Genomic DNA, 27,982 nt, shown 5'->3' with positions numbered 1-27,982 from the left:
CACTCATACACCAAGCTTCTTGAGAACTTTGTTTTATAGCATGACTACTGGAATAGCTCTTAAGTTTTTAATTTAAAAAAGATAAGCCCCCAGGAGCTCTTGTATGCAGTTAACTGAGAGCAGGACAAACACTGGCAGGCCACTCTCATTTCTCCCCCATCGCCTCTGAAGCCTTGTTACTGTGCAGTCATTCTTCCCTCAGGCTGAGTTGTGTGCCTGCTAGGGTAGGGACCAGGCTTGTGGAGGAGGGAACCCTGACTGCCTTGAAGGAGCCTGCAGTCTCTGCTCCTTAGAGGAACTATTCCCTGGGTACCTTTGTGCTGTTTTGTCAAGCCGTAAATCTAGGGCTCCCCACCTCACCGCGTCAGTGTCTCTATCCGGTGTCTCTGCTGCTAGAGCCGTGCTGTCAGCGCTGCAATGCCCCCTTGATTTCTCGTCACTTCTCTAAGGTCAGAACAAGACACAAAGCCCAAGCCGGCAGATGCTGCTGACCCTGCTGCCCTCATAGCAGAGGCACTGAAAAAGAAGTTTGCTTATCGGTATCGAAGCGATAGTCAAGGTGAAGCTGAGAAAGGAATCCCAAAGTCTGAATCAGAGGCCACCTCCGAGAGAGTGTTGGTGAGTACTGGGCAGACCTCTCTCCTTAGTGCAGCCTGTGGGCCAGTCCACCTGCGCAAGACGCAGAAGGATGTGCTGTAGGATTTAGTCCTTAGCGCCAGCTAGACTGCTTCCCTCCTGATGCTCTTCTGTAAGTAAAAGCTAACCCTGGGTATCTCCTGTGTTAAATTTTCCATGCTGTTTGTTTATATTTAAGCACAATGAAGTGAAATTCATTACAATAAAACTTATATCTAAGGACAGTGTAAATGCTGTGATGTAGAAAGGAAAGGTCATTGTCTTAGGGCACCTGTGAAATTCTTATGAAGGGGAAAGAGATCTGTCCAGGGCCTTACAGGCTGTGGGCCCTGCAGCGGTGGAGACTGAGCAGACCTCATGGAAGCTCTTAAGTATTAATTTAGACCTTCCCTTTCCTCAGGTTACAGTCACTGGGGAGATGTGTTTATCTATCTATGCCAGAGAGGTAGATATCCTAGAAATTCTAGCATCTTTGAAACTCTATCTTCCTTCTTTTATTAAAAGAAGTAAAATTGGACCAAGCTAGGGTCTTGCAATGATTACAGTTTTTGCTATCTTTCTCACTGTTGATATGAATTGACAGGTTGTTATAAACAAACTATAACAGTTTTAATACTATTGAGCTGCTTGATTTTTCATGAATATACCTTGTGGTCCATGGTTGGGAGGGGGCTATCATTGCTGTTACATGAACCTGTATCTTTTTTGTTTCTTTTCTAGTTTGGTCCACACATGTTGAAGTCTACTGGAAAAATGAAGGCTTTAATTGAAAATGCTTCAACTTCCTAATAGACAAAGAGCTGACAAAGACTATCAAGTTCAGCTGTTGGTTTCTTAGGGCTGTTCGGCTAGTAGATATCAACACTGTTTGTTTGGTAAATACCTGAATTTAGTACTTAGTGGTCTCCTTTTAGGTCTCATTAGAGTATGATGCTATAACAGAAGCACTCTAGATTTGTTTGCTTTTAAGAGAAGGTCAGTTCTGAAGTTTTCCATAGCATATGTACATTCCAGCACGTTTTTAATGTGTAGCCAAGATGTTTAGGTTTCCAGTCTAGAAAACAAGTACATAGATTTCAGAACAAAAGAAGGACATTTTATAGATGTGAATTTTTAATTAACACTAATTTATCTGTACACATATTTTATGTGCATGTATTTGGATATACAACAGGACACAAGATTTAGTGATGGCAGTGACAAGGCTGCTGGTAATCATTCCTACCCAGTGATGGAGCAGCTGGTATATCCAAATTGTCGGAGTAAAATGTTCGAGTTTGGAATTTCTTCTTGCCTTGAACAGAACTTTTAGATTCTCTCTCACGTTTTCTTGGAGATGGGGTTTGAGTAGGAACCAGATAATGTTTGCTGCTGAAATTCCGTAATACTTTCCTTTAAGGGAAGTCAAGGATCATGAAAACTGTTTCCACCTCAGTGCTGCCCAGTTCTGAGGAAGAAACTGTAGTTTTCAATAGTGAGCAATCAAACTATTGAATTAAATCTCTTTTAAAGTGAAAACTAGAATGTACCATCTTTTTCTTTCAGTTTAATAAAATGGCATATCATAAAGATGACCTGTTGCTAAGTTAACACTTCTGGAAATGTCAGCATAATGGAGTTAAAAAAATTTTTAATACTGGTCAAAATAGTAGCTTTATAATGGAACACTGTATAGGCGCCAATTTCCTGTACGTTGCTTATCATCGGTCAGACTGCTGTTCTGCTGAGTTCCAACCACCTTTCTCATCTAGGACTTCTAAGGAAGTCATCATTTCTAAATGCTTCATGTATCGTCATGATTTTCTATATTTCTGTTAAACTCAGCTCTAGTTATCCAGAATCTCCTACCATGAGTAAATAGTTGGACTTATTATTTAAATCTAGTGGGAAAAAAAGTTCCACTTCCCAGGGCGATTAGGAGATATGAAGAAGATACATTCACTTTTAAGTTATTGAAACTGTGTGCAATGTTCTAAACGATAGCAGCTAATACTAGTTGAGGTAATTTTCATGGTTTGGCTGTTTAGCTTAAATTTGAACTGTGGCTTAATTTTACACATGTTGTTAACATACATTGTTTCTAATTGTTTTCTATGGTTTAAAAATTCTGCCTTTAAATTCAGGAAATTCGCCTGATATACTTACTTTGACCTCCTAAGAAATATTTATATTTGTATCAGTAATTGAATTTTTAGCCAGTGCTCCAAAATGAGGAAGTTACTGTTTTGAAATAAAGCAACTTTTCTTTTCCTTGGACCATCATGCCTGTATAAATGCTTTTTTTTTCTTCCACAGTAGGCAACATTCTGTGTTGTACATGCAACTTTAGAATAATTTGCTTTCTGCATTTTCCAAGTGGAAATACACTGCTTAAAATGTGTCACCTTTTTCATTCATCTTCAGCATTAAAAGAGAAAGGCGTGTGAGTTTCTTCGGGGTTCTCGAGCCTAGAACCCACCTCTGGGACACTCTCCCCACCTCCCCTAGACTATACTGCTATCGCTGCCTCAGTAGCAAAAGAACTGACAACTCACCCAAGCGTGGGTAGGAACCTGGAACAGCTGGGAAAGAATCAAAGCTCAAACTTTTAGTTTCTGATTCCACATTTTGTGACCTCTGGTCAAACTCAAGCTTCTCTCCGTACTTAAAATCTGTAAAATGTAAATACAGGTACTGTATTTATACTGAAAGAATTCCACGTATATGTGGACCCACGCAGTTCAAACCCGTGTTCAGGGGTCAACTGTATACATAATGTGAGTCAAAAAGCCCTGGACTTGGGGGTTAAAACACGATATGTATATGTGATCCTGGCCCAGGCACATCTGTTTTTAAAATGGGAATAATGCTCAGTTCAGGAAATTATGAGGATTAAAAGAGGCATTCTGAACACATTCTATGAATAGCAGAGTACTAAGTAAGTTCTTACATTATTTCACACAAGGTTCCCAGCAGACAGTTTTCTCCTAGGAGACAAGGTCCCTGTGTGCGGGCCAGGGTGGAGGGGTAGGTCTCAGGTCTTCCGTCCTGGTTGTCTGCCCAGTCGCAGGCCCTTCTGCAGAAGCATCCTATCCTCTTGCTGTATGAGTTCCTGTGAGTCTGCATCTTGGTGGGAAAGGAAGAAAACACGAGGTAACAACTACTGGAAACACACAGCTGGAAAAACCATCCTCTAGTAATTTCTCTGAAAACAGAAGTTCTCTCTGTGGACTAGATCTGGCAGATAAAAGTTTAAACTTTCAGGTGTGAACCCAGTAGCAACAGCTCTGGGATCGCCAGGCAGGAGGAGGCACTTGGTTTTAGCCAGTATCATTGTTACTGCCTGTTACCGTCAGTCTTCCTTCCCCATGACCTTCAGCCTCTCCTGAGTCCTGTCTCCTCTCCTCATCCTGGAGTCAGTGTTCTGTGCTGCTCCACTGAGCCTGTTTCTTAACATTCGTTTTAGTTTTTCCTTATCAATCTTGTAAGCAGGCTAGTTCTTCATCGATACCAGAGCAATCACTTGAGGAAAAGAAATAAAAACAGCATACCTAAGGAAGGATCCAGAAATCTTAGATAGTTCCCTCTGAGACTGCGGTCCTTAGTCTGCTTTGTAAGGACTGCACACCTTACTGTTCCTCTGGCTGGAGCTTCTCAAACAACTTTTCCCTGGGAGGTTCTCCAGCCTCTTTGAAAGGTCAGAGGGCTCCTTCCGCAAAGCTGAGAGAGTAACATGGGTGGAATTTAGATGTGATCAAGAAGGTAATTAAGATGATCCATATAGTGCCCCCCATTCCATCCCAAACAGCTGTGGCTGCTACAGGGCAGTCCCATCCCTCCCAGCTGCTCTCTTCCAAGCTGGCAAAAGCCTTAATCTGGGGGAGAAAGACACTCTTCACAACAGCGATTTTACCAGAGGTATGAACAGCTTTCCGCTCACATGGCTAGGAGGCGTCCCTCTTCACTGGCCAGCCACGCCTGCTATCAGAAGACGAGAGACAGAAGCAGGTGCAGCGGCAAGTTGCTGTGTAACCTGGTGTTCAGTGAGGGTGGAGAGCACACGAGACCATCACATCTCTAACCTTGACCTAGAGCAGACGGCCCTCTGCACGGGGAGCACCTGCTACGGCAGAGGCTGGTCGGGGGCCCAGGATCAGCCTTCCTGAGTTGCTCCAGGCTGTCCCTCGGGAATTTGAATAAGAAACCTGGAGAGAGGGGTGCATTCGGTACTCAGAGCTCAAGTAAGCAGGTCACAAGGAACAGCTGTACCCATGAGCAGTTTATACAAAATACGATGAGGAACAAGGACAATGACTCAGCCTGAACTATGTGTCAGTACATTTTTTTTTAAGAGACACATTTTACAAGTTAGAAAGCCACTCAAAAGATGAGGTGACAGAAGACTAAACCTAGTCTGTTTAGCCATAAAGACAATGCTTTAAAAATGTTTACTGCCTCTCCAAGCAGACACTCCAAGGTAGAGAAGAGGCTGGAAGAGAAGCAGGAGTGGCAAGAAGCAGGTGCAGCAAAAAGCTACACTTAAGTGATCAGTCTATCTCATGAACACAAATCCTCAATATAAAGCTCCAGTTAACCCGCAGTGACCTGAGACCGTTCCCTACAGTGGAAAAAGTTGACCCCTGTCCTGTGAGGATTCTTAGATGGAAATTTTAAAATTCTGCAAATGTAAAGCTAGGTATTTTATCACATTCCTTTATGATACTTTCTTCAAAAGATAAAAAGCACCTTGGGATATCATGCACCCTCCTGATTCTTTACAGTAGGGGTCTCCCCAACCTCCAGGGTCTAATACCTGATGATCCAAGGTGGAGCTAATGTAGTAATAATAAAGTGCACCGTAAATGTTATGCACTTGACTCATCCTGAAACCCAACCACCACCAACCCCGGTCCGTGGAAAAACTGTCTTCCATGAAACTGGTCCCTGGTGCCAAAAAGGTTGGGGACCACTGCTTTATGGCTCAACAATAAAGAAACACTTCAAATTTACGCTCAAAAAATCTCAAATAATGCACAGCTTAAACATAAATTTAATACAAGATGCACTTTCTTCACAAGACCACTGATGGGACTGGTAAAACTTGCAATAGACTAGTAAGTTTCCTGTGTTTCAGTTTTAACGCAGCTATGAAAGTAAAAAAAAAAAAAAAAAAAGATTATGATAAAAGCTAGAATTCTACTAAAAGTATCATACTGAACATCTAAGACATATTTTAGAATCAAATTTGAAAACTAATTTTACCAGTCAGGGATGTTAATAACATTCAGTAATTACTATGGTATCATTTTCATTATTACCCAATGAAACCATTCATTTTGTACAAGACAGAAACCCACCATGTCATACAACAGATTCTTTCCACACACTGCCACCCAAACATTCTGAGTACAGGGGCCATGCTCTGTCACTCTGAATGCGCTACCACATCCAGTGCAGCATCCAGCACAGCGGGAGCTCGGGTGCTGGGCGCCCAGGCTGCAGCCTAGACTAGCGTCAACACAACTGCGCATGGTGATAGACTGACAGCTAGAAAGGAAACACGACACCAAGCTGTTACTAATAATTCGTTCAGCATTCATTGATGGCACAGTTTATGCCAGTCTGTCCTATGCTGAGCACATGACTGACTCATCAGAAAAGGCTGATGCTGGGAAAGACTGAGGGCAGGAGAAGGGGATGACAGAGGATGAGATGGTTGGATGGCATCACCGATAGACAGGAGTTTGAGGAAGGTCCGGGAGTTGGTGAAGGACAGGGAAGCCTGGACTGCTGCAGTCCATGGGGTTGCAGAGTTAGACACAACTGAGCCCCTGCATTAAGGCTGAGCACGAGAGACAAGAAGGTGGAGGAGACAGCTGTGTGCACCTGTGTCCACTCCCAGTGGTGGTCACCCCCCGCTGGAGACCAGGGACCACCGGGGGCCTTCCAGAAGACACAGGTTGCCTGCAAATCCTTAGCCAACAAGGAACGGCTCAGGCTAAGTCCTGTACGCATCTGGACAACTGTGTTTCAAATGTATGCGGATAGCATGGTGATTAATATCACATTTATTTTAAAACATTACTGAATGCGTATTAGCCATTGGTCACTGGCCCAAGAAAGAGATATTAACTGGGAAAAGATTTAAACAAAATATTTACACATTAAAAAAAAATACACATGAAAACACTGAACCTGTGATGTGAAAATTAAAAAAAAATTGAAACCCTTAGGAGTCAAGAATGCTTTTTGTTTTTTTTTTAGAAAATGTCCTACAATGTGCATTTATTCCATATCATTGTACAAGGTTTCATACAGTTATAACTCTTAAGACAATGTGTTTTCTTCACAATTGTATGTGGTGCCCACATCTTTCACTTGAACATGCTGGAAATCCACATTGCATGCTATCCCACAAGTTGTAACAAGCTGCAAATGTGCCAATTAGAAGAGCACGGTGGCTTACAAAGCTTCGGCTTTAGTGAATTCTGGCAGACACGATCCACAGTCTCACCTCATTGTAAAACTCATGACAAAATAAATTAGTGTTGGACAGACTTGTAAATCATACAATATTTAAGGAGAGACCACAGTGGGACCTTTTGTTTAAAGTAGCACCAATCCACACCCGATTGTGTTTCAAACGTTACCCTTCCTGGTCATTGGCAGTTTGAGTGGAAATCTTTCTGCTTCCTCAAGGATTCCTGGACTGACTAAGCATACTGTGTTGCTAAACTCTCTACGGTGTGGCAATGTCAACTCGGGAAATGGCACATTTAAATCATTGTCACCTTGAACACGGGCTTGCCTCTGTGTGTGTGTGTGTGTGTGTGTGTGTGTGTGTGTGTGTGTGTGTGTCTTCCCCACCCCCAATCTAGCTGGGAATCTTGTGGATGTTTCTGTGACAGTGGTAAAAGTAAACAAAAAATGCATTAAGGGGTTTTATGGTAAGCATGGTGTTTGAAAACAAAACGAAACAAAAAAATAAAAACAACATGAAAGAATGTGGTCGCAGCTAAGGAGGTTTTCACATGTTGTTTAACTCCAGTAAAGTCTGATCCAGCATCTGGTGCATACTAAGGTTTTCTTCTTTGGCATGAGCCACTTTCTCTTCCAAGTCATCAATGCTTTTCTCCAATTTAGTTACTGACCTCTCTGCAAACTCAGCCCGAGTCTCAGCCTCCTTCAGCTTGTCAGAAAGGACCTTGATCTCTTCCTCATATTTGTCTTCCTTCTGTGAGTACTTATCCTCTGCAGCCATTAATGCTTTCAAGGTCTGATCCATTATTCTTAATTGTTCTTCCAGCTGTCGAACTTGGCCTTCTGAGAGCTCAGCCCGCTCCTCTGCACGCTCCAGGTCACTCTCAATGATGACCAGCTTACGGGCCACCTCTTCATACTTGCGGTCGGCATCCTCAGCAATGTGCTTGGCCTCTTTCAGCTGGATCTCCTGAATCTCCATTTTCTCCTCATCCTTTTGGGCTCGGCTCTCAATGACTTTCATGCCACTCTCACTTTCATCTGCTGCCTTCTCGGCCTCCTCCAGCTTCTGCAGAGCTGTTGCCAGACGCTCCTGGGCACGATCCAACTCTTCCTCAACCAGCTGGATGCGTCTGTTTAGAAAAGCTACGTCGGCTTCAGCGGTCTCCCTCAGCTTCCTCTCGTAGTCCAGTTCGCGCTGCAGGCTGCCCGCGCGCTCCTCCGCGGCGGCCGCCTGCTCCTGCAGGCTCCGAATCTTCCTCCGCACCGCCTCCAGCGAGCTGCTCCCCGCCATCGCGCCGGGTGGCGGCGGGCCGGCAAGCGGGCGGGCTGCGGTGGGAGAGGCGGGCTACTGCGCTCCTTGCTGCCGCTGCCGCTGCCGCTGCCGCACTCCGGCCGACCCAAGAATGCTTTTTGGAAAGAGAGGCCGTTTCAGTAATCTTCGGAGTTACTAGCACTTCTAACCTGTACCTAAAGTGCAAATATATTCCCCAGGCAACGTATGGCAAAACCCACTATAGTACTGTAATTAGCCTCCAATTAAATATTTAAAAACAAATTTTTTACTTTTATATTAAGAAGATCATTATAAAGCACCGCATTGACAGAGTACAAGAACTGACCAGGAAGCAGCTTGTTTGGTTTTGTTAAGCTAAGGCTTACCAAAATGTTCTGAGGACCTTGAGCCTATAGCAGAGGTGCTGCCCCCAGCACTACAGGTTGCCCCAGGGCCCCGGCAAGCTGCTACAATGCTCGACAATTCTTTGAAGTCTCCCATTTTATCTTAAAAATTCATATGAACTTTGCATTCTCTTCCATAATGCTTATTTTAAAATGTGATCTAAATTCCTGTTTCCTCAAGTTTTCTGAATTATTGTACTGTTTCCTCAGATTTTTCTAGAAAAATCAATGTTCAAAGAATACACAGGTACTGTAAAGCAGGGCTGTCAACGCTCATCCCACATATATGTAACAATGCATATCTTTGCCTTGGGTTTACTTACCCATAGGCAGGAAACCGGAGCACACTCAGGTGTCTCCCCCTCGAGAATGGAAGGAAGATATTCCTCTGAATATCAAACACATGTCAGAGAAGCAGCAGCAAGCATAGCCTGGCAGGCGGAGCAGGCAGCCTGTGGCTGAGGGTCTGACGTACCTACTAGACATGCCAGTCAAGTGGGTGTGGAGACGCAGCTCCTGGCATTCAGTCTCTAGCCTCGTCCAGGGGAACCACGGTCCACCCAAGCACGAGCATCAGTAGGCACCTCCTTGCAGGATGTGTGAGGGACCTTGCTTCCCTGGCTTGGAATCCATGCTCAAGTAACCGGCTGATTGTAATTTAACTTCCCAAGGAGATCTGCCTAAAATGAGAGAATGATACTTACCTTTCTCATTGTAAATTAAACTACTAATGGGAAAAAGTTTCTGTGAGTTTGGTTACAGTGGGTTTGCCGTGAGACAGTTCTGCTCTCCACGTGCTGACATATTAAGTCTGTGAGTCGCAAGTTTCCTCATCACACGGGGTGTGTCAGATTCGCCTCCATCAGACTTCAGCACCCAGTGGTCCAGTGTGGTGGCCACGAGCCACACGTGGAGACTGGACACCTGAGACACGGCTGGCCCAAACTGAGATGTGCTGTAAGCATCAAGGACACGCCAGATTTCAAAGACTTGGTAACAGAGAAAAGAATGTAGAACATGTCAATAGTCGCTTTTTAATAATGGCTTTTTTTTTCTCTTGTTTTATGGCTACATATCTAAATGATAGAATATTCTGCACGTGCTGGAATAAATTTCATCTTTGTTTAAAAACATGTGATTACCCCAGAACTGACAATCACCTACTCGGCTCATGCCGTATTTCTACCGGTCCTCACTCTTCTATGCAAATGGTGACAGTATGTTTGCATTCAGAGTTGACACTTATCCCTTCTAATGAAAGACTTGGGGAGCCCGAGGAGAGGCCCAGTGGTGCCTTTCTTACACTGAAACCAGTCAAGCAGAATCAAGTGGCCATTTCCTATTACCTGACTTTAAAAAGGCCAACACAAGTGGTATTCTGGTACCTGCACGAGGGCTTGAGGTTTCCACCGTGGGAACAAAGGGCTGTGGAGACCAGAGGCTGGGCTCAGAGCCGACTTCTCTGGGCTGTTAGGACTCAGCCATCTATGCCCCAGGCCTCAGCATCTCACCTGTAAGGTGCAGGTGACAGGTGAGCCCACAGGATGACGCCTGCACCCAGTGACACCTGAACAAGTGTCCTGTGAGCCAGTGCGAGAATCGAGAAGTGGACGCTTAGTTTTCCTGGTAACTGCCTTATCCTTTCCCACAGATTGACTTATAAGGTAAATATCAAAGATAAAAATGTGAAAAGATAGGTTTTATTCATCAAAAGTGAACAGCAACAGGCACATATTAAAATGAGTCTGGCAAAGCCTTTTACAAATGGCTTTACACTCAAGCTTTCTCCCAAGAAAATGGCTGTTGCAACAAACTGTAAACATAATTAATAAACAGTCTTTTACAGTAACAAGGGAAATACAATTGAACTAAAAGAAAGCACCGGTTTCTCTTAAAACTAGATTACAGTTGTGCTTACTATACATGAAACAATTTAAAACAAATTACAAAAGTGGAATGTTTGTTAAATTTAAAATTAGTCCTTAGATTTTTTTTTTTTTTTTTTGTCCTAGAAAACATCTGTTCACATCAAAAGGCCCGTCGAAGGGGAACGTTTCGTCAAAGGGAGGGACGAGAAAACAATGCACTTTTTTTCAAATCAAAACAAGAAGTTTGGTCACTTAGCTTGGTGCATAGTTAAGGCATCTGGCATCTGGAGCCATCATCTCTCACGGCTGACCTCCCTTCCCCTCCCACGTGTGGCTGCTCACTACGTCACATTCTACAATAATAAATAAAAGCCAACGTCTCCGATCCTTGCCATGTGGATAAATAGAACACATGCACAGTCACACATGCACGAGCGTGCCCCAAACACACATCCACACACACACGACATACCTCTCACTCCCTGCAGCGAGAGGACTTTAGTACCCTTGCTCTGAAGGACACACTGGCCCATCCCACTTTATTTCAGATTGGCAATACCCTGAGCTGATTATGGTGTTTTAAACATTCCACCTTTTGTTTGTTTTCTTGCATGTGCAGGTCAAGTGTACAGTAGTGAAGACAACATGCAATGTCTTCACCGCGGAATCATCATACAGCTAGGACACTGGGGTTCTGCCCCGCCCCCCCCAAATTAAAAACCAAAGTTAAAAAAAAAAATTGCATTGCCAAACAGCACTGGAGTGAAAGCTCGGCGGCACTCTATGATAAATGCTCAGTTTCCAGTGCACGAAATAAAACCAGAGCAAATGGGAGGCTTTGGTGGCATCCGAAGTAAAGGAAAGGCAAACTGGGGGAGGGGGAGAAAGAGCTGCAGTTCTAGGTTTGATCTTCAGAATTCTTAGTGGTTCCTTCACAATCATGCTCCAAGGCAAATTGAGAACCAATATTTCAAGAGTTGGTTTGTAAACATTGAGTCCTGCCAGAGGTGCAGACACTGGGCACTTCACATTTCCATTTTCTCCGAGAGAACCAGTGGAAGGTACAGAAACACACTGTTTGCATCAAGCTGGTTAAATTCCGAAGATTTCTGCTGAAGGCTTCAGTTCAAGCTTCACGATGATGCTTCGAAGAGCACACGGGCCACTGCAATTCTTCCTGCAAAAACTTCCTCGCTTACTCCCTCCATTTCGCTCCTGCCAGGCGCTGCCTCTTCAAGGTCTCCCACGAAAAGCCAAATGCATATTGCTGTAGGTTCGGGTCTTGTTGTTAACAAGTGGGTTCAAATGATCCAACAGAGGAAATCTTGGAAATAAATAATGCTGGCATCATTCATTTCCCTTGGCAGTCAAGAGTAAGTTCTCTCACCTCAAGACCCCGTTTCACATTTCTAACAACCTCTAGGAGGCGTCTGCCCACTGGTTCTGGGGGTTAGGGTAACCGGTTTTCCTGAGGTAATAACTGTGAGCTCAACTCCTCGAACGCAGCATCAGTGTCCTCACTGCTGGGCTGCTCTCTCTGCAGTCCCTTCCAGCTGGCTTTGTTCAGCCCCACGTGTCCGAGCATCGTTTGGGACAGCCTGGTGTTGGAGAACCGGGCCCATTCCGTGAACAGAGGCTCCACAAGATAGGTCATAAAACCTGAGAAAACAAGGAGAAAAGGCCTCTGTGCGTGTTCTGAAACTTTCAAATGTTATTACAGAGTTTACTCTCTTAAGTCCTACTCCAGTACTATCTAGCTCTTATTTTTCTAGACGTGTGTGAAAATTTACATACCTTCTCGAAGAATCTAAGCAAGCAACGTAATGAAACTTGGAGTGGAGGTGAGCTGACAAACGCAGCACACCTCTTCTGATGATCCCTCTCAGCTGCACAGAACCACATCCTTCTATTAATGCTTCAGCAAAACTGTGGTGGCCCTGGAGCAGGGCTCAGCGGGTCCGAGGGCTGGTTCCCACAAGACCACTAGAGCTAAGGGGATCTCCTGGGCTGCGGGTGACAAGACCGGAGCCAGGTGCAGCAGCTCTGCCATCGGGGGGGGAGATCACCACCCCTGTCATGAGCACGGGGCGGCTTCTATGTCTTGATACCCAGGAATTTATAAAGCCAAAACTCACGACACCATGGCTTCCCTGGTGGCCTGGTGAGAAACAATCTGCCTGCCAGTGCAGGAGACCTGGGTGGGGAAGACCTCCCGAAGGGAGAAACGGCAACCCGCTCCAGTATCCTTGCCTGGGAAATCCCATGGAGAGGAGCCCGGCAGGCTACAGCCCATGCGGTCACCAAGAGTCAGACACTACTCAGCAACTAAGCGACCACGACACCAAGTACGAGTCTAAGAAGAACAAGATGAATATAAACCATTGAAGTGAATACTGGAAGTGTACTAGGGCCTATTTCATGGACAGCTCATACAACCGATCTCCCTTAATTCAGAGCCAGAAAAGGAAGGCGATTTCAGGACAGTCTGCATCTCTGGGTTACACAGTACTCGAGCCCACACTGTATCTGACTTAATACTACTACCCAGTATCTTCAGTGAAGTCGCTTAGTTGTGTCTGACTCTTTGCGACCCCATGGACTGTAGCCTACCAGGCTCCTCTGTCCATGGGATTTTCCAGGCAATAGTACTGGAGTGGATTGCCATTTCCTTCTCCAGGGGATCTTCCCGACCCAGGGATCGAACCCGGGTCTCTCGCATTGTAGACAGACACTTTACCGTCTGAGTCACCAGGGGAGTATCTTACACAGGGTGAAAGAAGCCTCCTAGGAAACACCTTAACAAAAGCAAATATAACATCATCTTCCTAAACTTTTGATTGAGGACGTGAAAATACACATTCAAATTCTATCACTGTTAACAGTTTAAAAATTTTTTTCATCTCTAAAACTTTCTTCTTAGGGAAAGACTCTATGGACCACAAACTACACATGGTCCACTTAGCCAATAAGAAAATCTCACTGGTGGGACTTCCCTGCTGGTCTGCGCTCTCAATGCCGAAGGCCTGGCTTTGAGCCCTGGTCAGGGCAGTAGATCCCGCATGCCACAACCAAGAGTTTGCACGGTGCAAGTGAAGATCCCACATGTTGTAACGAAGACTGAAGATCCTACAGTTAAGACCTGGTGCAGCCAAATAATATATATATTTTTAATGTCATGGAAATAAAGCAGTTTGCACCCACTACTTTTAATCAGAAAGTCATATATGGTCTGATGGTTGAATTTTAAGTGTACCAATTCTGATCTCTGAAGTAGCAGTGACGATACTGGAAACATGGCTTTCTTCCGTGTCTCCCATCTCCTCCACACGTGTTAACTGAGAACCTACTATATGCCAGGCACTGCTTTGGGCTGGCCAGGGCTCAGCAGTGAATAGTCGAGATGTGCCTGCCACCAGGAATGTTCCGGTGAGGAAAGACAGGACACGAGAAAAATATCACCACTGTGGTGAGACAGCATTTCAGCCTCTGGCAGCAGCCACCCTCATACCCCTGGGTCTGGCTGAACCTGTGCCCGGAGCCCCATCTTTTTCTAGGTGCCGTAGTCAGGTCATGAGCAGCTGGGGTCTTGTGCCCAAATGTAGGACCTTATTACTACTGGTTTCACAGGATCCATTTTCTTTTTAAAAAATGCAATAGCATTCAGCCTCAAAAAAAATTTTTTTTAAAAAAACAAATCTGTGGCTGTGCTGGGTCTTTGTTGCCGCACAGGCTTTTCTTTAGTTGTGGTGTGCGGGCTTCTCATTGCAGTGGCTTCTCCTGTTGCATTGGCAGGCAAATTCTTAACCACTGGAAGACCTGGATCCCTGTTCTTTGATTCTCCCACCATTCCAACCGGCTGAGAGCATCTGCTTCCCGTCTCTCCCATCCAACAGACTAGCTGTTTCTCCAGGCTCTCTGTTCCCTGGGGTTCTTTGAGGTCTTAAGCACCCAGTAACAGTACCCAGGCCGGGGCCACAGACACAGCCGGGAGGTACCCTGGACTCACGAGCAGTCCCACCACTTGTTGAATCCACTTAATTGTCCCTGTCCACGTGCCCCTCTCTCTTCTTGTCCCAGACACCACAGGGCGCCGGGTCACGTGCCTCACTCTCACCCAGTACACGACAGACCCAGGGCTCCTATCATAGAAGAAAACCTATCGACTCCACATGACTTCTGCGTACTGACCACACGCTGGCTCTGGGTAACTGCTGCTTAGCACTAAGTTTATTCTAACAGTTCCCTGACTTACCCTAGAAGGAGATTCTTTCCAAGCCTCACTTTCCCTTAGGACCTGAGGTCGCAAAGCCCACCACCTGCTAACTGCATAAAGTGGGCAAACTGGAAGAGGAGGAGCCCAGCAGCACTTGTCTTGGGTGGCTCTGAGTCAGGAGCTGCCCAGCCACTTGTGAGTCCACTTAACTGTCCCAGGATAGCCCATGTGCTTGGGACTCCTGCCTTCACACGGTTGTGGCTGTGCGGAGCCACAACTCTCATTTACCAAGTTGCTGAAGGTAAATGAGAGGGCGGGTGCTGGGGAGACGACTTGAGGCCAGGTTCCAGTGGCCTGTGCGCAGTGCTGCGGAGTCAGCTTCAACCAGCAGGTGGCGCCGAAGAGCCTGAGGTCGCGCGTGTTCGCTGGCAAATCCGGTCTAGTAGTTCCAGAATGACAGAGTTTCTTTCTTTTTTGGGGGATGGGGGCTGGGGAGGGGGTTGCTGCACTGGATCTTCATTGCTATGCATGGGCTTTTCTCTAATTGCAGAGAGCAGGGGCATGGGCTCTGTTGCCCCACAGCATGTGGGATCTTCTTGGACCAGAGATCAAACCTGTGTCCCCTACACTGGCAGGGAGATTCTTAACCACTGGACCACCAGGGAGGTGCCTATTCTTTCCATTTTAGAACAGAAAGTTACTGCAACCTGCTCTGCTTCTTTTTTAACTACTTAATTTCTGGCTGTGCTGGGTCTCCTTTGCTGCGCACGGGCTTTCTCTAGTTGTGTGCAGGCTCCTCGTTGCAGCGACTGACTTCTGTCGTTGCAGAGCAGGGGCTCTAGGCACACGGGCTCAGCAGCTGTGGCACTCAGGGCTCAGTGGCTGTGGCACACAGGCCTGCCATGGGATCTTTCCCAACCAGGGATCAGATCTGTGTCCCCCGCAATGGAAGGCAGATTCTTAACCACTGGACCATCCGGGAAGCCCTGGCTCTGCTTTTCACCAACTAAAATCAAATGAGAGTAAATTACAAGGGTCAAAAAAAAAAAAAAAAAATCCAGGAGTAAGATTTCTTAAATTATTTAAAAATTAGAAATAAGCATTTTAATATTTGTATTTCAGATGTACCACTCTTCTTGACAAAATTAAGGTGAATGGCATTTTAAAAACCAGTTATATCTGAGTATGTATAGTTACCAATCTGGATGTTGGCAATTGATTCAGTCTGACGATCGCAGAGTGGACTCACACCCAAATGATACTTTTTTTCTATATCTCCTAGAAATTTAAAAAAGAGAAAATTCTTTATGTGGAATATACCTTATTGGTTAAAAATATACTTAAAGTCTTCATCTTACCTGTAAATTCCATAGGAAAAATGTAACATACTTAATCCTCATGAGAGGACTCCTTCTAAATCAGTTCTTTTTTAAATTTTAAGTTATTCACACATAGAAAAGGTTGCCAAGCTGATAACCTATTTCAAATGGAGAGGGTGGAAAACTTAACTAGATGTTATCCCAGGATTATAATTCTGTTACAGTGTTTTAGTTTAAAACTTAAGATTTCTAAAAGGAAGATGCATGGAATGAAGATCTTTATCTTTCTGGCCTTAATTCACAAAGTATGTCCTATGGCCATACCCTTCACACGGGACAAGGATGGAGCAAGGGCAGGACAATCCTTCTGTACAGCAAAACTTTCAAACTTGCTCTATGTCTATTCATAAATGCACACACACCATGATCATTTCAAAAGATAACTGCTGATGTTTTCAAACAGGTCCGCAATTTGTGCATTATTGGTTCTACGTCCATCTATTGTGAACTGTCACTAAAAGTATCAGGCACCTACTGCTAGACTCTACAGCTGTCTAGCAGTTATTCTAAGTTATTTTAATTGCCTAAGTTATCTTATTCATATGATGCTAAAAAATGAAATGGACAAGTGATCACTCAATATTCAACACTGTAACTTGCCTTGATGGAAGAATTCCTCTGTTACTTTTTCACTCCACTGCTTGCTTAATTCCCAGGTCCGACACGGGTTACAAATATCGGCACACTTCAAAGCCATCTAGCAAGCAAAATATTGAAACTGTCTTAAGAAAAAGAGTAAAATTTCAAATGTGCTAAGTTTAAATATACTCTAATAGGGGAAAAGGACACCTTAAAAAAGAAAAAGAAAATGTTGCAATAGGACATCTATTATCCTTTACACTGAGTTTGGGGCTTTCCTGGTGGATCAGATGGTAAAGAATCTGCCTCCATTGCAGCAGACGCCGGTCTGCAGCAGACTCGATCCTTGGGTCAAGAAGATCCCTTGGAGAAGGAAATGGCAACCCACTCCAGTGTTCCTGCCTGAAGAATCCCATGGACAGAAGCAGTCTGATGGTGTCCATGGGGATGAAAAGAGTTGGGGTACAACTGAGCGACTTTCATTTTCACACTGAGTTGATGATAGTGTTAGTTATAGCAATCATTTTATAGAGGTGCCAAAAGCCTGCTAACCAAACTGAACATGCTTGATAATTCCAGAGAGCTAACACAGAACTGTATTAATCAGAAAGCTACAAACCAGTCATTTCTCATTTTTCATAAGTGAGAACTTGTTAAAATGCTGTTGGGGCTTCTCTGGCCATCCAGTGGATAAGACTCTGTGCATCCAATGCAGGGGCACAGGGTCAATTCCTGTTCAGGGAACTGAGATCCTGTGTGCTATGCGGCACAGTCAAAAATGTAACAACAAAAGAAAGCTGCTACTGTTGACTGGTACCGCATCTTGTAAACACTGTTTTCGTCAGAAATCTCAAGTGTGAAAAAGACAAAACTGATGGACCTTTCCTGCACAGCCTTGGGTGACGCTTTGCAGACCACAGCTTGCTCTCAAGATTTAACCACTCAGAACTACATGAGAATATTTCATTTTTATTCTAACCATCTTCCCTAGAAATAGACTTTTTCCAGGCCACATTTTACCTGTAAGACCAAGTGCCTATGCCTGGCATCTTCCAGATGTAGATCGCCCTTATCTAGATGGGCCCGAAACAAGGACAAGTATTCATTCTGACGGCTGATGTCTGTCGCCAGTATCAGAGCGCCTATCTGAGCCTCCATCTGTTGTCTGGAAGTAGAGAAACAGACAGAGAAACACAAGGCTTTCAGTTGAACAGCTACTTTTTAATTATTTTTCCCTTAATCTTAATATTCAGAAAGCTTTACTGAGCTCTAAGATATTCTGCCATTCAACTTTTAACCTACCACAAAACATGGGTTTTAAGGAACACATTTTAAAAACCTACTAAAATGGTCAAACCAAGACCAAGAGAGCTGGAAGGAAAATACCACTCGGCAAACACTCCGAAAGGAAAGCCTTCAGGTGGAATTATATGCCTTAAAAAAAAAGTCTATGTACAATTGACATGTTGCTTGAGGAAAATTTTTTGCTGTGATGTAGGGAACAACTTTGGATTCTTTGTTGGTGCTTGAGATGCAGGAGGAGGGTCAGATGGAGGAAAAGCGGACTATTCGACTACTGACTTCTGCAGACATGAGAAAATATGTCTGAGTAAACCCTAATGAAGCTCCACCAAGCAATGCTATAAAGTTTAGATTCAATTATATTTTCAGAGCCAAATTCAAGAATCAATTATCTGTAAGACTATTCAAATTTTCTGGAAGGGAAAATGTAACATGTTAATACAGAGAACAAATATATCATCTAAAAAGCTTTCTCAAGTCAAATAGGAAGAATGTTTAAAAATTCCTTTCGTTTCAATGGGCCATCACCAATGTTTTCCTTGTATAATGATCAGTAAAGAGCTGATCATTATAGAATAAAAAGCTCACAATATCAAATATTAAATAAAACCCTAAAGAAGACATAAAAGGATGCGACTGTGTAGTATTCCTGATTTTCACTTTTTATTTGAAATAAATATGAGAATTCAACAGGGTTAACATCAAATGCAAAACATGATAAAAAGAAATAATAAAGCGAGTAATTTCATCCATTTTATTCAAGAAAAAGAGCATTTATATATACTAACACCAGTTAGTATATGGCGGTAAATAGTTTTTTTATATTTGTACGACAACAGAAAACAATTTCACTTACCAGAAGTACCGTCAAACTCCAAATGGCAGCCATGGATACAGACTTAAATTTTTTTTAAGCCCACCTTTTTTCTTACGATCATTACCAAAAGCCATTGTTTTATAAAGGTTTTTTAAATTGAGAAAGGGAAAGAAAAAAGAAAGAGCAGTGACAGTAACTTAAACCTTGACATCCTAACACATTTTTATGCTCCCCTTTCTCCAGAATTAGGCAGTTGATATCCACTGACACCGTTTCCCCAGGTCACCTTCTCGGGATGAGACACCATTAAAAGCTTTTGTTGGTGGACCAATGACAAGATTCTGTTGACAATACCACCGTATCGGGCTCTTTTACGTTAGTGCTTTTTGTTAGCTTTTCAAATGGTGTGTGTGTGTGTGTGCACGCGTGTGTGTGTACACACGCTTAGTTGTTCAGTCATCCAGTCGTGTCCGACTCTTTGAGAGCCTATGGACTATAGCCCTGGAAGCTCCACTGTCTGTGGGATTCTTCAGGCAAGAATACTAGAGTGGGTTGCCATTTCCTCCTACAGGGGACCTTCCTGACCCAGGGATCAAACCTGTGTCTCCTGCATTGGCAGGCGGGTTCTTTACCACTGAGCCACCTGGGAAGCCCGGCTCAAATGGTCTGCTTGACATCAAATGACACTGATGTCTAAAAAAAAAATATTAGGTTTTCCATTCTCTCTCTTCATTACTTTTCCTAAAAGAGATTTTAATGAATCTATTTCTTATACAGAATGTTTACTTTCTATCCAATTTACCTTTACACTAAGATTTTTTTCAGGAGTGTAAAATGGAAATACGTAACTCTATTTACATAAATAAGAGGTACACATGCCTGAGCCACTGTGTATCCGGATGCATTTTGTAGTATCTGTGGATTGATCCTTCATAAAAATTCACTGAAAAAAAAAATGCTACTGACTGTGTTTCAGAATAGGTATAAATTACTAAAATTTTGATGCAAATTTGTAAAATAAGATAATTAACCCCAAATTAGGGCTTCCCTGGTGGCTCAGATAGTAAAGAATCCACCTGCAATGTGGGAGACCTGGGTTCGATCCCTGGGTCAGGAAGATCCTCTGGAGAAGGGAATGGCTACCCACTCCAGTATTCTTGCCTGGAGAATCCCATGGACAGAACAGCCTGGTAGGCTACAGTCCATGGGGTTGCAAAGAGACACAGCTAAGCGACTTTCATTTTCACCCCCAAATTGTGGAATACCTGAATATAACAACATAATCTTAAAAACTTTAAATAACTGCTTTCCAACTTAATATCCACAGTTCATAACTAATTAATTTTATCTTAACCTACCTGCTCTCTAATGGCATATGTGAGAATAAACCGGATTCTCTCAATAACCCCACTGCAGATCTCCAGTGGTGATTTTCCAGAACTGAGGTATTCTACCAAAAAAAACAAATTTAAAAAGGGCAGATCTGAATTAGCAAAGGGTAAGTCTTTCTGAACATAAAGCAATGTTTCTAAGTAATATCAGGCTGGTTAAAATTCTAGCATTTACTTTCACTCCTCCAAAACATGACCCATTTTCTAGAATACAAGAATATTAAACTTGGAGGAAGAGCTTGCACTCACCTTGTATAAAGTTGCCAGGTAATGGTTAGTTTTAATGAGGAAAGGTTGATTAACACCTGGATGATCCAGATCATGAGTGGCAGCTGCAATTAAGCTCAGCAAGACGTCCCAAGGAGTTACAGAGTTGGCAAGCTAGACGGTGGCGAGGAATAACTGATTACAGACATGTCTGCCACAAACTGTACCATGACAACAGCTGTTCTAAATCGGCCTCCTCCCCTCATGTTTCTCTGACTGTCCGTCCAGGCCAAGGCGTGCCTGCCACATGCTGTCCACTCTCACCCCTGGCAGGAGGTGTGGTATGATGCAGTCCCTCGCCCATGGGGAGGTCACGGACCCGGCTCACCCTTACACGGCTTCATTTGGAACAAGTGTAACTAAGATGACAGCTAAAGTATAAATCATCTTTTCGAGTATGTTCATGGTGAAAAGTGTTTGAAAGAAGGATGATCAGGGCTACACCGGCAAAAAGCGTTTCATGTCACCACTGCCAGACGTGTGCGGGTTCAGACGGCCTCTGCATCCGTGCTCGCCTGCACACTCTCCCCTCTGGTGCCCGGCACTGCTGCCCTCCGCTCCGCAGCCCTGGCTTCTGGCTGGGCATGGCCAGTGGGAGGCTGAGGCCCCACAGCCCGTGGACCAGGTTTACCTCCCCACCTGCTCAGGTCCCCTGGAATGCAACACTTAGTTCCATTGGTCCACTTCCCTGGCTGTGTAGTAGTGAAGTACCAATTTCTCCCACAAGACGGTCAAAGAGAAACTTTAGGCTTGGTGCAGAGGTTTTTTTTTTTTTCCTCCAGAGTATTTTTTTACAGTTTAATTTAAAAATTGGGGCAGCTGGGTGTACATGCATAAAACGTATCCATTTTATCACTGTATATGAATGATGCCACAATAAAATCGGCGTTTTTTAACTGGGGTATTTTCACATATTCCACGATCTCTTGAAAAACCAGAAGAGTGGCACCCACGTGGCTGTATTCTCAGAGTTGGCATCAACTGGCACAAACTGGCTCTGTCAGCCTGCTTCCCTCCCAACATCTAGCTGGAACAAAGACCCCAGGGGAGAGGAGTCTAGAAGCAGGCCTAAGGGTGGGCGGATGTAATTTCATCAGCTCTAGAACAGGAAACGTCCAGGAGCAAACACGGCTTCCATTACATCTATGGCTGATGACCCCCAACTCTGACTTCTCTGTTTTACTGCAGACTCCCATCCACCTCTTCACTAGATCCCTCCACTTGGATATGGCAGGGACACGCATAACCGCACACATCCACAATGGAGCTCACCATCTCCCCGGCCTCTCCCCTCTTCTACCTTCTCTCCCTCACAGCTGCTCAGGGTGGTGTCCACCCACACCTCCTCCTACTTCACCCCCCAGAGGCATCCAGACACCACATCCTCCTCATTCTGATTTCCAAAGACCTCACCAACCGCCTACCTCTCTCCTGCCCCACAGCTACAGAAACAGCCCCTCATGGGCAGCGGCTGCGTTGCTGGTCTTGTCTGCTTTGTTCTCCCCCCACAGCCAGGACAGTTCTGTAAAGTCTCCCACTTCAGTCCCACAGCTTCCTATTCATCACTGGACACGACACCAATGCCATCCCTGCCCTCATGGAGCTCAGCGTAATCGCCAGATGACTCGCATGGAGAAGCCGGATGCCTTGGCCTTCGCTTGGGCTTCTGCAGCCTTGCTCTCGACAATCACCTCGATTCTATAGCTTTAAGCGTGATTAAAAATACAGCCACATTTGCAAACTTGATCCTGCTACATGTCATTCCTGAGAAGGAAGCTTCTGAGTCTAATTAAATCTCCAACTTAGGGCTTCCCAGGTGGATCAGTGGTTAAAAAAAAAAAATCCATCTGCCAATGCAGGAGAGGTGGGTTCGATCCCTGGGTCAGGAAGATCCCCTGGAGGAGGAAATGGCAACCCACTCCAGTATTCCTGCCTGGAGAATTCCACGGACAGAGGAGCCTGGTGGGCTACAGTCCATGGGGTCACAAAGAGGCGGACATGACTGAGTGACTAAACAACAACAAAATCACTAACTTAAGGAAGCGCTTGAAATTAAATCAAGAGAACTTGCTCAGGGGTCTGGCTGACTGTAAACACCAGCACCTTACCTTAGGTTCTTTTAGGTAACAGTGCATGGCCTGAGTAACATCGGCAGCGTGGACTGCATTGTGGTAAGGGTTCTGACTGTGGTAATCTTCTTGAATCATCACTGTATCGAAGGAAAAAAGACCCCAAATTTAATTGCAAATAGGAGGCACTTACAAGTGCAAAAATTGGAACAATTATGTATTTCCCTTACCCTACTCACGTGGCTATCAGCTACCTGTTCAATTCAGAGAGATGATAACCACTTCAGAACTCACATGACCACCACTGTGACTAACTCGTTTGAAACTTTTCAAATGAGAAGGTATTCATGTCAAATTTATAAAATTATTTTTTTCTTCTCTTAAAATGTCAATCTCACTGTGCCAAACTCCTTTGACTGTCGTTCACTTTAAAAATACTTTCTTAGTTAACTAAAAGGAGTACAATTCATTCAACAAATATGTATTGTGCTAGGTGCTGTTCTAGGAACTATGAGTTCATCAGAGAGCAAAAATCTTTGATGCAATCCTAGTACAGATGTTGGGGAATGTGTGTGGGTTCCAGGATGCTTTATCAGTGAGGTGAGTTTTGGATCTGGAATCAGTTTTTAGGAGTGCGGGAAGAATGACCTGTTAATCTGGCTTCTCTGCTCAGTGTCAGTTATGCTAACCATGAAAAAGCAGACGAGGATGAGGAGTCCAGCCACACCCGCCACCATCAAACCTGCACCATGGCCCCAGCAGCCCTGCACTCAGTCCAGTGGTGCCCGGATCCGTGAGCCAACCCCAGTGGTGAGGGGCGAAGAGCACTGGAACTTTCTACTGACTCTGATTCCACCCTTTAAAATAGCTTTTTAAATACTCTTGTTAATATCTATGTTTGTATGTGCTTTTATAATTTATGTGTTAGTACATATTACAGACATACAATTTATAAATAAATATGCATTAGAAGTCTTTCAAAAAGTCCTAGATATCTCCTCTTAGTTAGATAATTAAGAGGAAAGAAAATATTCTCTTCTTCCTTAAAAAAATAAGAAAGAATCCTTATGCTAATTTTCTTCTAACACATTTATTTGGTGAAAGACCCCAATTTGTTCCCTGGCAGAGTGTTCTTAAATATCACACTGCACATTAAAACATAGTCAAAATAATCCTTAGAGGTTGCTGTCAAGAGATTTCATGGACCAGGAAAAGAGACGATCCATAAGGTTTTAATCTTCAAGAAGTAAGGAAAGGACAGAAGTCGTGTTGTCTTTGTGAGAAAGTTATGGCTGACATGGGAGACTGTGGGCAAAGGGGCTCCAGCTCACCAGGCCCCTGGTGCCCCCACCCACGGCACTGGGCCCTCACAGCTCCCCACCCAGGAGTGCGGTCCCCCCTGTGACCAGCTCCGGCAAAAGGGTTATTTGTGGTGGACGGGAAGGTGCCAGCGTCCAGCCCAAGCTCCGGGCGCACCAGCAGTCTCCTGAAAACTGGCCACTGCACTTTGAACAAGCTCAGCTCATTGTAAAATAATAATTTTTCAAAAAAAATTATTCTCTATATCTCGCTGCATTGGATCTTAGCTGCAGCATGCGGGATCTAGTTCCCTGACCAGGGATCGAACCCAGGCCTCCTGCATTGGGCGCACTGAGTCTTAGACACTGGATAGCAGGGAAGTTCCTGTTTTTTGTTTTTAATGTGACTCTGTTATGGTGCCAAACTCCTCTGCCTCCCTTTAATTTAACAGTAGACCACGTAGAGCTGAGCTGGGTCAGGCCCAGTGCCCCTGGGGAGGGCCCAGCTGAGGCCCGCGAAGTTGCCACGTGGCTCATCCAGTGTCCTGGGCAGGGACATGAACAAGCACAGCCAGACCAGCAGCAGCCCACAGACTCAGGGCTCCATACACGTGTGTTGCTTCAAAACACTAACTTTGGGGTGGTTAGTTTTAAAGCCATAGCTGATATAACCGAGAGAAAAGGTAACAAGTTCCCGTACATTACTCTTAGATGGGTTAGAATCACTTACCTAAAAATCTACGAAGTTTCATCATATCTAAATGGAAGTACTCAATTAATCCATGGAGACTAAATAAATGAAAGGTTAAACTTACTAGACTATTTCCTAAAAAGAAAGGAGAAGAGACATTAGTAGGAATACAAGATATTAATGACACAACACACTGTGCTTCCAAATAAGGGTTTAAATATATAACATAAAGAGTACTAAGTCCTAACTGTTGTCCATCTAAAATTTACATCTTATCTTACCAGTTCTGAGTTTTAAATATCACATCTTTTTTTCCATTCTAAGAAAAAACTTTTTTTGTTTTATTTTTCAAAAACCAAACAAATGGATGATAAATAATTAGAACTGATAGAAAACTTTGAAAATTATCCACACGGAGTAAGTTTAATTCAATTTCCCAAAGCACCTAAAACCTCCTTGCAACCATCCCCCTAACTAAGCAGGTATGTCCCAGAGCAAAGCATCTTGACTACAAATGCTGTATTATTTAACAATTGAACAGACTCTATATTTAAAGTGTGTAAGCTCATATATTACTGCCAGTGTTCAGAAAATAGCATAACACATGATTCTGTATTCTCAAAAGAAATCTATGTTTCTTACAAACATATATATAAATAAGACCCAACTAGTTCCACAATGAAAATTTGTAGTAATAATATTTACAAGGAATGATAAAGGACTACTGGGCTAACCTAATCCAAAACTGCCTGAATAACTGTTAAGAAGCCCATGGCTGAGGAAAAAAAGCAAATTAACTGGAACAATGTTTGCATGAGCAACACGGGAAAGGATGTGGCTGCCAAGAGAGCCCTCTTAAATACCACCTCACTTACCATCTTCAAACAGAAAGAAAAAAACCCATTTCAAATCTTCTACCTTTAAGAAGTAAAAAGTTAAAAAATGTATTCAAATTTTGGTAACACTCTACTGGTGCAATGAGCCCATGTGGTCTAGAATCAGGTGAAGAAGCGGGCTATGGTCCTATTTTTACTGCTGTAACAAACAATTTTTCTTGGGACAGATGCATAGATGTTTCAGAACGTATAATTAAAATAAAAATCTGATTTTTAAAAAATGAGCAAAGGATCTGAATCAATGGTTTTCCAAATAAGACATACAAGTGGCCAACAGGTATATGAAAAGCTGTTCACTGATCACCAGGGAAACGCAAATTAAAACCTCACACTTATCAGAATGGCTATTATCAAAAAGATAAGAGATAACAAGTGCTGGCAAGGGTGTGAAGAAAAGGGAACCCCTTGGTGAACTGTTGGTGGGATTCTTAAGCTGGTGTAGTCACTATGGAAAACAATGGAGGTTCCTTAAAAAATTTAAAACAGAACTAACATCTGATTGAGCAATTCTACTTTGATGTACATATCTGAAGGAAATGGAATCACTATCTCAAAAAGATATCTGTAGCCCCGTCTTCACTGAAGCATTATTTACAATAGCCAAGACATGGCCTCAATCCAAGGGCCCACAGATGGATGACTGGATAAAGAAACTGTGATATGTATGCAATGGGATATTACTGAGGCATAAGAACCAGGAAATCTTGCCTCATGTCACAAACGGAGGCAGTCTGAGGAACTGTGCCAAGTCAAAGAGAAAGACAAATGCTGTATGATCTCACCTCTACATGGAATCTAAACCCAAACAAAGTCCTGAGCTCACAGATACAGAGAACAGATCAGTGGGGGCCAGACGTGAGGGTGTGGGGAGGTGGACAAAGTGTACTGCACACTTGAATGCTGCTAAGATAACAGATCTTAAAAATTCTCATCATAATAAAAAGATGTAACTTTTATGTGTGGTGACTAGACCCATGTGGTGATTATTTTGCAGTGTATACAAACAGTAAATCACTACGTTGTATACTTCAAGCTAATATGTCAATTACACTTCAATTAAAAAAAAAAAGGATGTACATTCATTCTCTATATTTAGGTAATCATAGGTTCTCCCCAAAGTTGTTTCCCAAACCTAATGAAATAAATGACTGATCTCTAGGGTCTAGAATAAGTTTTAAGGAAGCTGCAATCCAATGGTAAAATACCCTCATCTGGAATTCAGGCAAATGGCAGTAAGAAAGGCATGCTAACGTCTTCCCTCCAAGAACCTCAGAGGAATCTGACAAGAACCAATCTGTCAAAGTGCACCACCCATACTAGAATGAAAAGCTGCATACTACTACTACTACTAAGTCACTTCAGTCATGTCCGACTCTGTGCGACCCCACAGACAGCAGCCCACCAGGCTCCCCCGTCCCTGGGATTCTCCAGGCAAGAACACTGGAGTGGGTTGCCATTTCCTTCTCCAATGCATGAAAGTGAAAAGTGAAAGTGAAGTCGCTCAGTTGTGTCCAACCCTCAGCAACCCCATGGACTGCAGCCTTCCAGGCTCCTCTGTCCATGGATTTTCCAGGCAAAAGTACTGGAGTGGGGTGCCATTGCCTTCTCCGGAAAAGCTGCATGCAACATTTTTTATTTTCAATTCACAAGATACCAACTGACTTGATACCAGTCAGTAAGAATACAAGTCAATGGAATTTATTATTTCAAAGCAAGTGATGCTTAGTTGATATGTTACAACAAGAAACGGGCACTGAAGAAATTCTTTTATATAAAAATGGAAACAAATGCTTTCTTGGAAAAGAAAATTTATAACTTAGAGAAAAGTTACCTTATATAAAGACACACCAAAGGACAGCCTGCCTATGGCGTTATGGCTCTCAACAGGTTTCCGGATGGGACTCTACATGTAAGGACTGGGCTACGGCGACAACACGGGCCTAGCAACAAGGGCCCTCATGTGCCAGGTGACCTTCAGGGGTGACAAGCCCTATCTTGGTATCTCATGTAATAACTCATTCCTGCAAAAGCAACATCTAATATATTCTCTCTGTGTGTGTATGTTAGTCACTCAGTCATGTCGGACTCTTTGCGACCCCATGGACTGTAGCTCGCCAGGCTCCTGTGTCCGTGGGACTCTGCAGGCAAGAATAATAGAGTGAGTTGGCATTCCCTTCTCCAGCGGATCCAACCTGGGTCTCCTGTATTGCTGGCAGATTCTTCATCATCTGAGCCACCAGGGAAGCCCAAATATGTCCTACCAGAATATAACTACTTTCCACCTTTCAGTGGGCAAGCCAGGAGTAATCTGTCTTAGTGGGAATCAGAGCTTCTTCCCTGCCCTCCTCATAGTATCACTTGAAAAATCACAAGAAGAAACATAGGGCACACCGGCCCAATGAGCAAGAAGCGAAAACTACACACTTAGATACCAAGT

At 43.7% G+C, this 27,982-nt stretch overlaps 2 protein-coding genes, 1 long non-coding RNA gene and 1 pseudogene across 5 annotated transcripts in view; 1 reads left to right on the top strand and 3 right to left on the bottom strand.

Annotated features, from left to right (window-relative positions):
* Nucleotides 1-2,893, top strand: part of MTFR1 (mitochondrial fission regulator 1) — a 61,345-nt gene extending 58,452 nt beyond the window's left edge. Inside the window, exons 7-8 of the mRNA XM_018058456.1 lie at nt 450-618; nt 1,357-2,893. Of these exons, the coding sequence (XP_017913945.1) occupies nt 450-618; nt 1,357-1,425 (238 nt within the window). The 3' untranslated portion in view covers nt 1,426-2,893. The remainder of the gene's footprint in view (nt 1-449; nt 619-1,356) is intronic.
* On the bottom strand, nt 2,182-4,943 carry LOC108637530. Its single transcript, XR_001919149.1, has 2 exons — nt 3,566-4,943; nt 2,182-3,287 (listed from the first exon to the last, which is right to left on the bottom strand). It is a non-coding gene; the product is annotated as an uncharacterized LOC108637530 (long non-coding RNA).
* On the bottom strand, nt 6,868-8,465 carry LOC102169313 (annotated as a pseudogene). Its single transcript, XR_001296499.2, has one exon. The product of XR_001296499.2 is annotated as a tropomyosin alpha-3 chain pseudogene (transcript).
* Nucleotides 10,456-27,982, bottom strand: part of PDE7A (phosphodiesterase 7A) — a 106,955-nt gene continuing 89,428 nt past the window's right edge. For both annotated transcript variants that reach the window (XM_018058454.1, XM_018058455.1), the window contains exons 6-13: nt 24,689-24,784; nt 22,700-22,800; nt 20,574-20,705; nt 20,292-20,383; nt 17,835-17,979; nt 16,836-16,932; nt 16,054-16,134; nt 10,456-12,302 (exon numbers count right to left, since the gene is read on the bottom strand). In XM_018058454.1, coding sequence (XP_017913943.1) covers nt 12,094-12,302; nt 16,054-16,134; nt 16,836-16,932; nt 17,835-17,979; nt 20,292-20,383; nt 20,574-20,705; nt 22,700-22,800; nt 24,689-24,784 — 953 coding nt within the window. In that variant the 3' untranslated portion in view covers nt 10,456-12,093. The remainder of the gene's footprint in view (nt 12,303-16,053; nt 16,135-16,835; nt 16,933-17,834; nt 17,980-20,291; nt 20,384-20,573; nt 20,706-22,699; nt 22,801-24,688; nt 24,785-27,982) is intronic.

The sequence above is a fragment of the Capra hircus genome, chromosome 14, assembly GCF_001704415.2.
Source record: "Capra hircus breed San Clemente chromosome 14, ASM170441v1, whole genome shotgun sequence".
In the NCBI taxonomy this organism is placed as follows: domain Eukaryota; kingdom Metazoa; phylum Chordata; class Mammalia; order Artiodactyla; family Bovidae; genus Capra; species Capra hircus.
The sequence above is the reverse complement of the archived record's forward strand: the minus strand, read 5'-3'. Positions and strand labels throughout refer to the sequence as shown.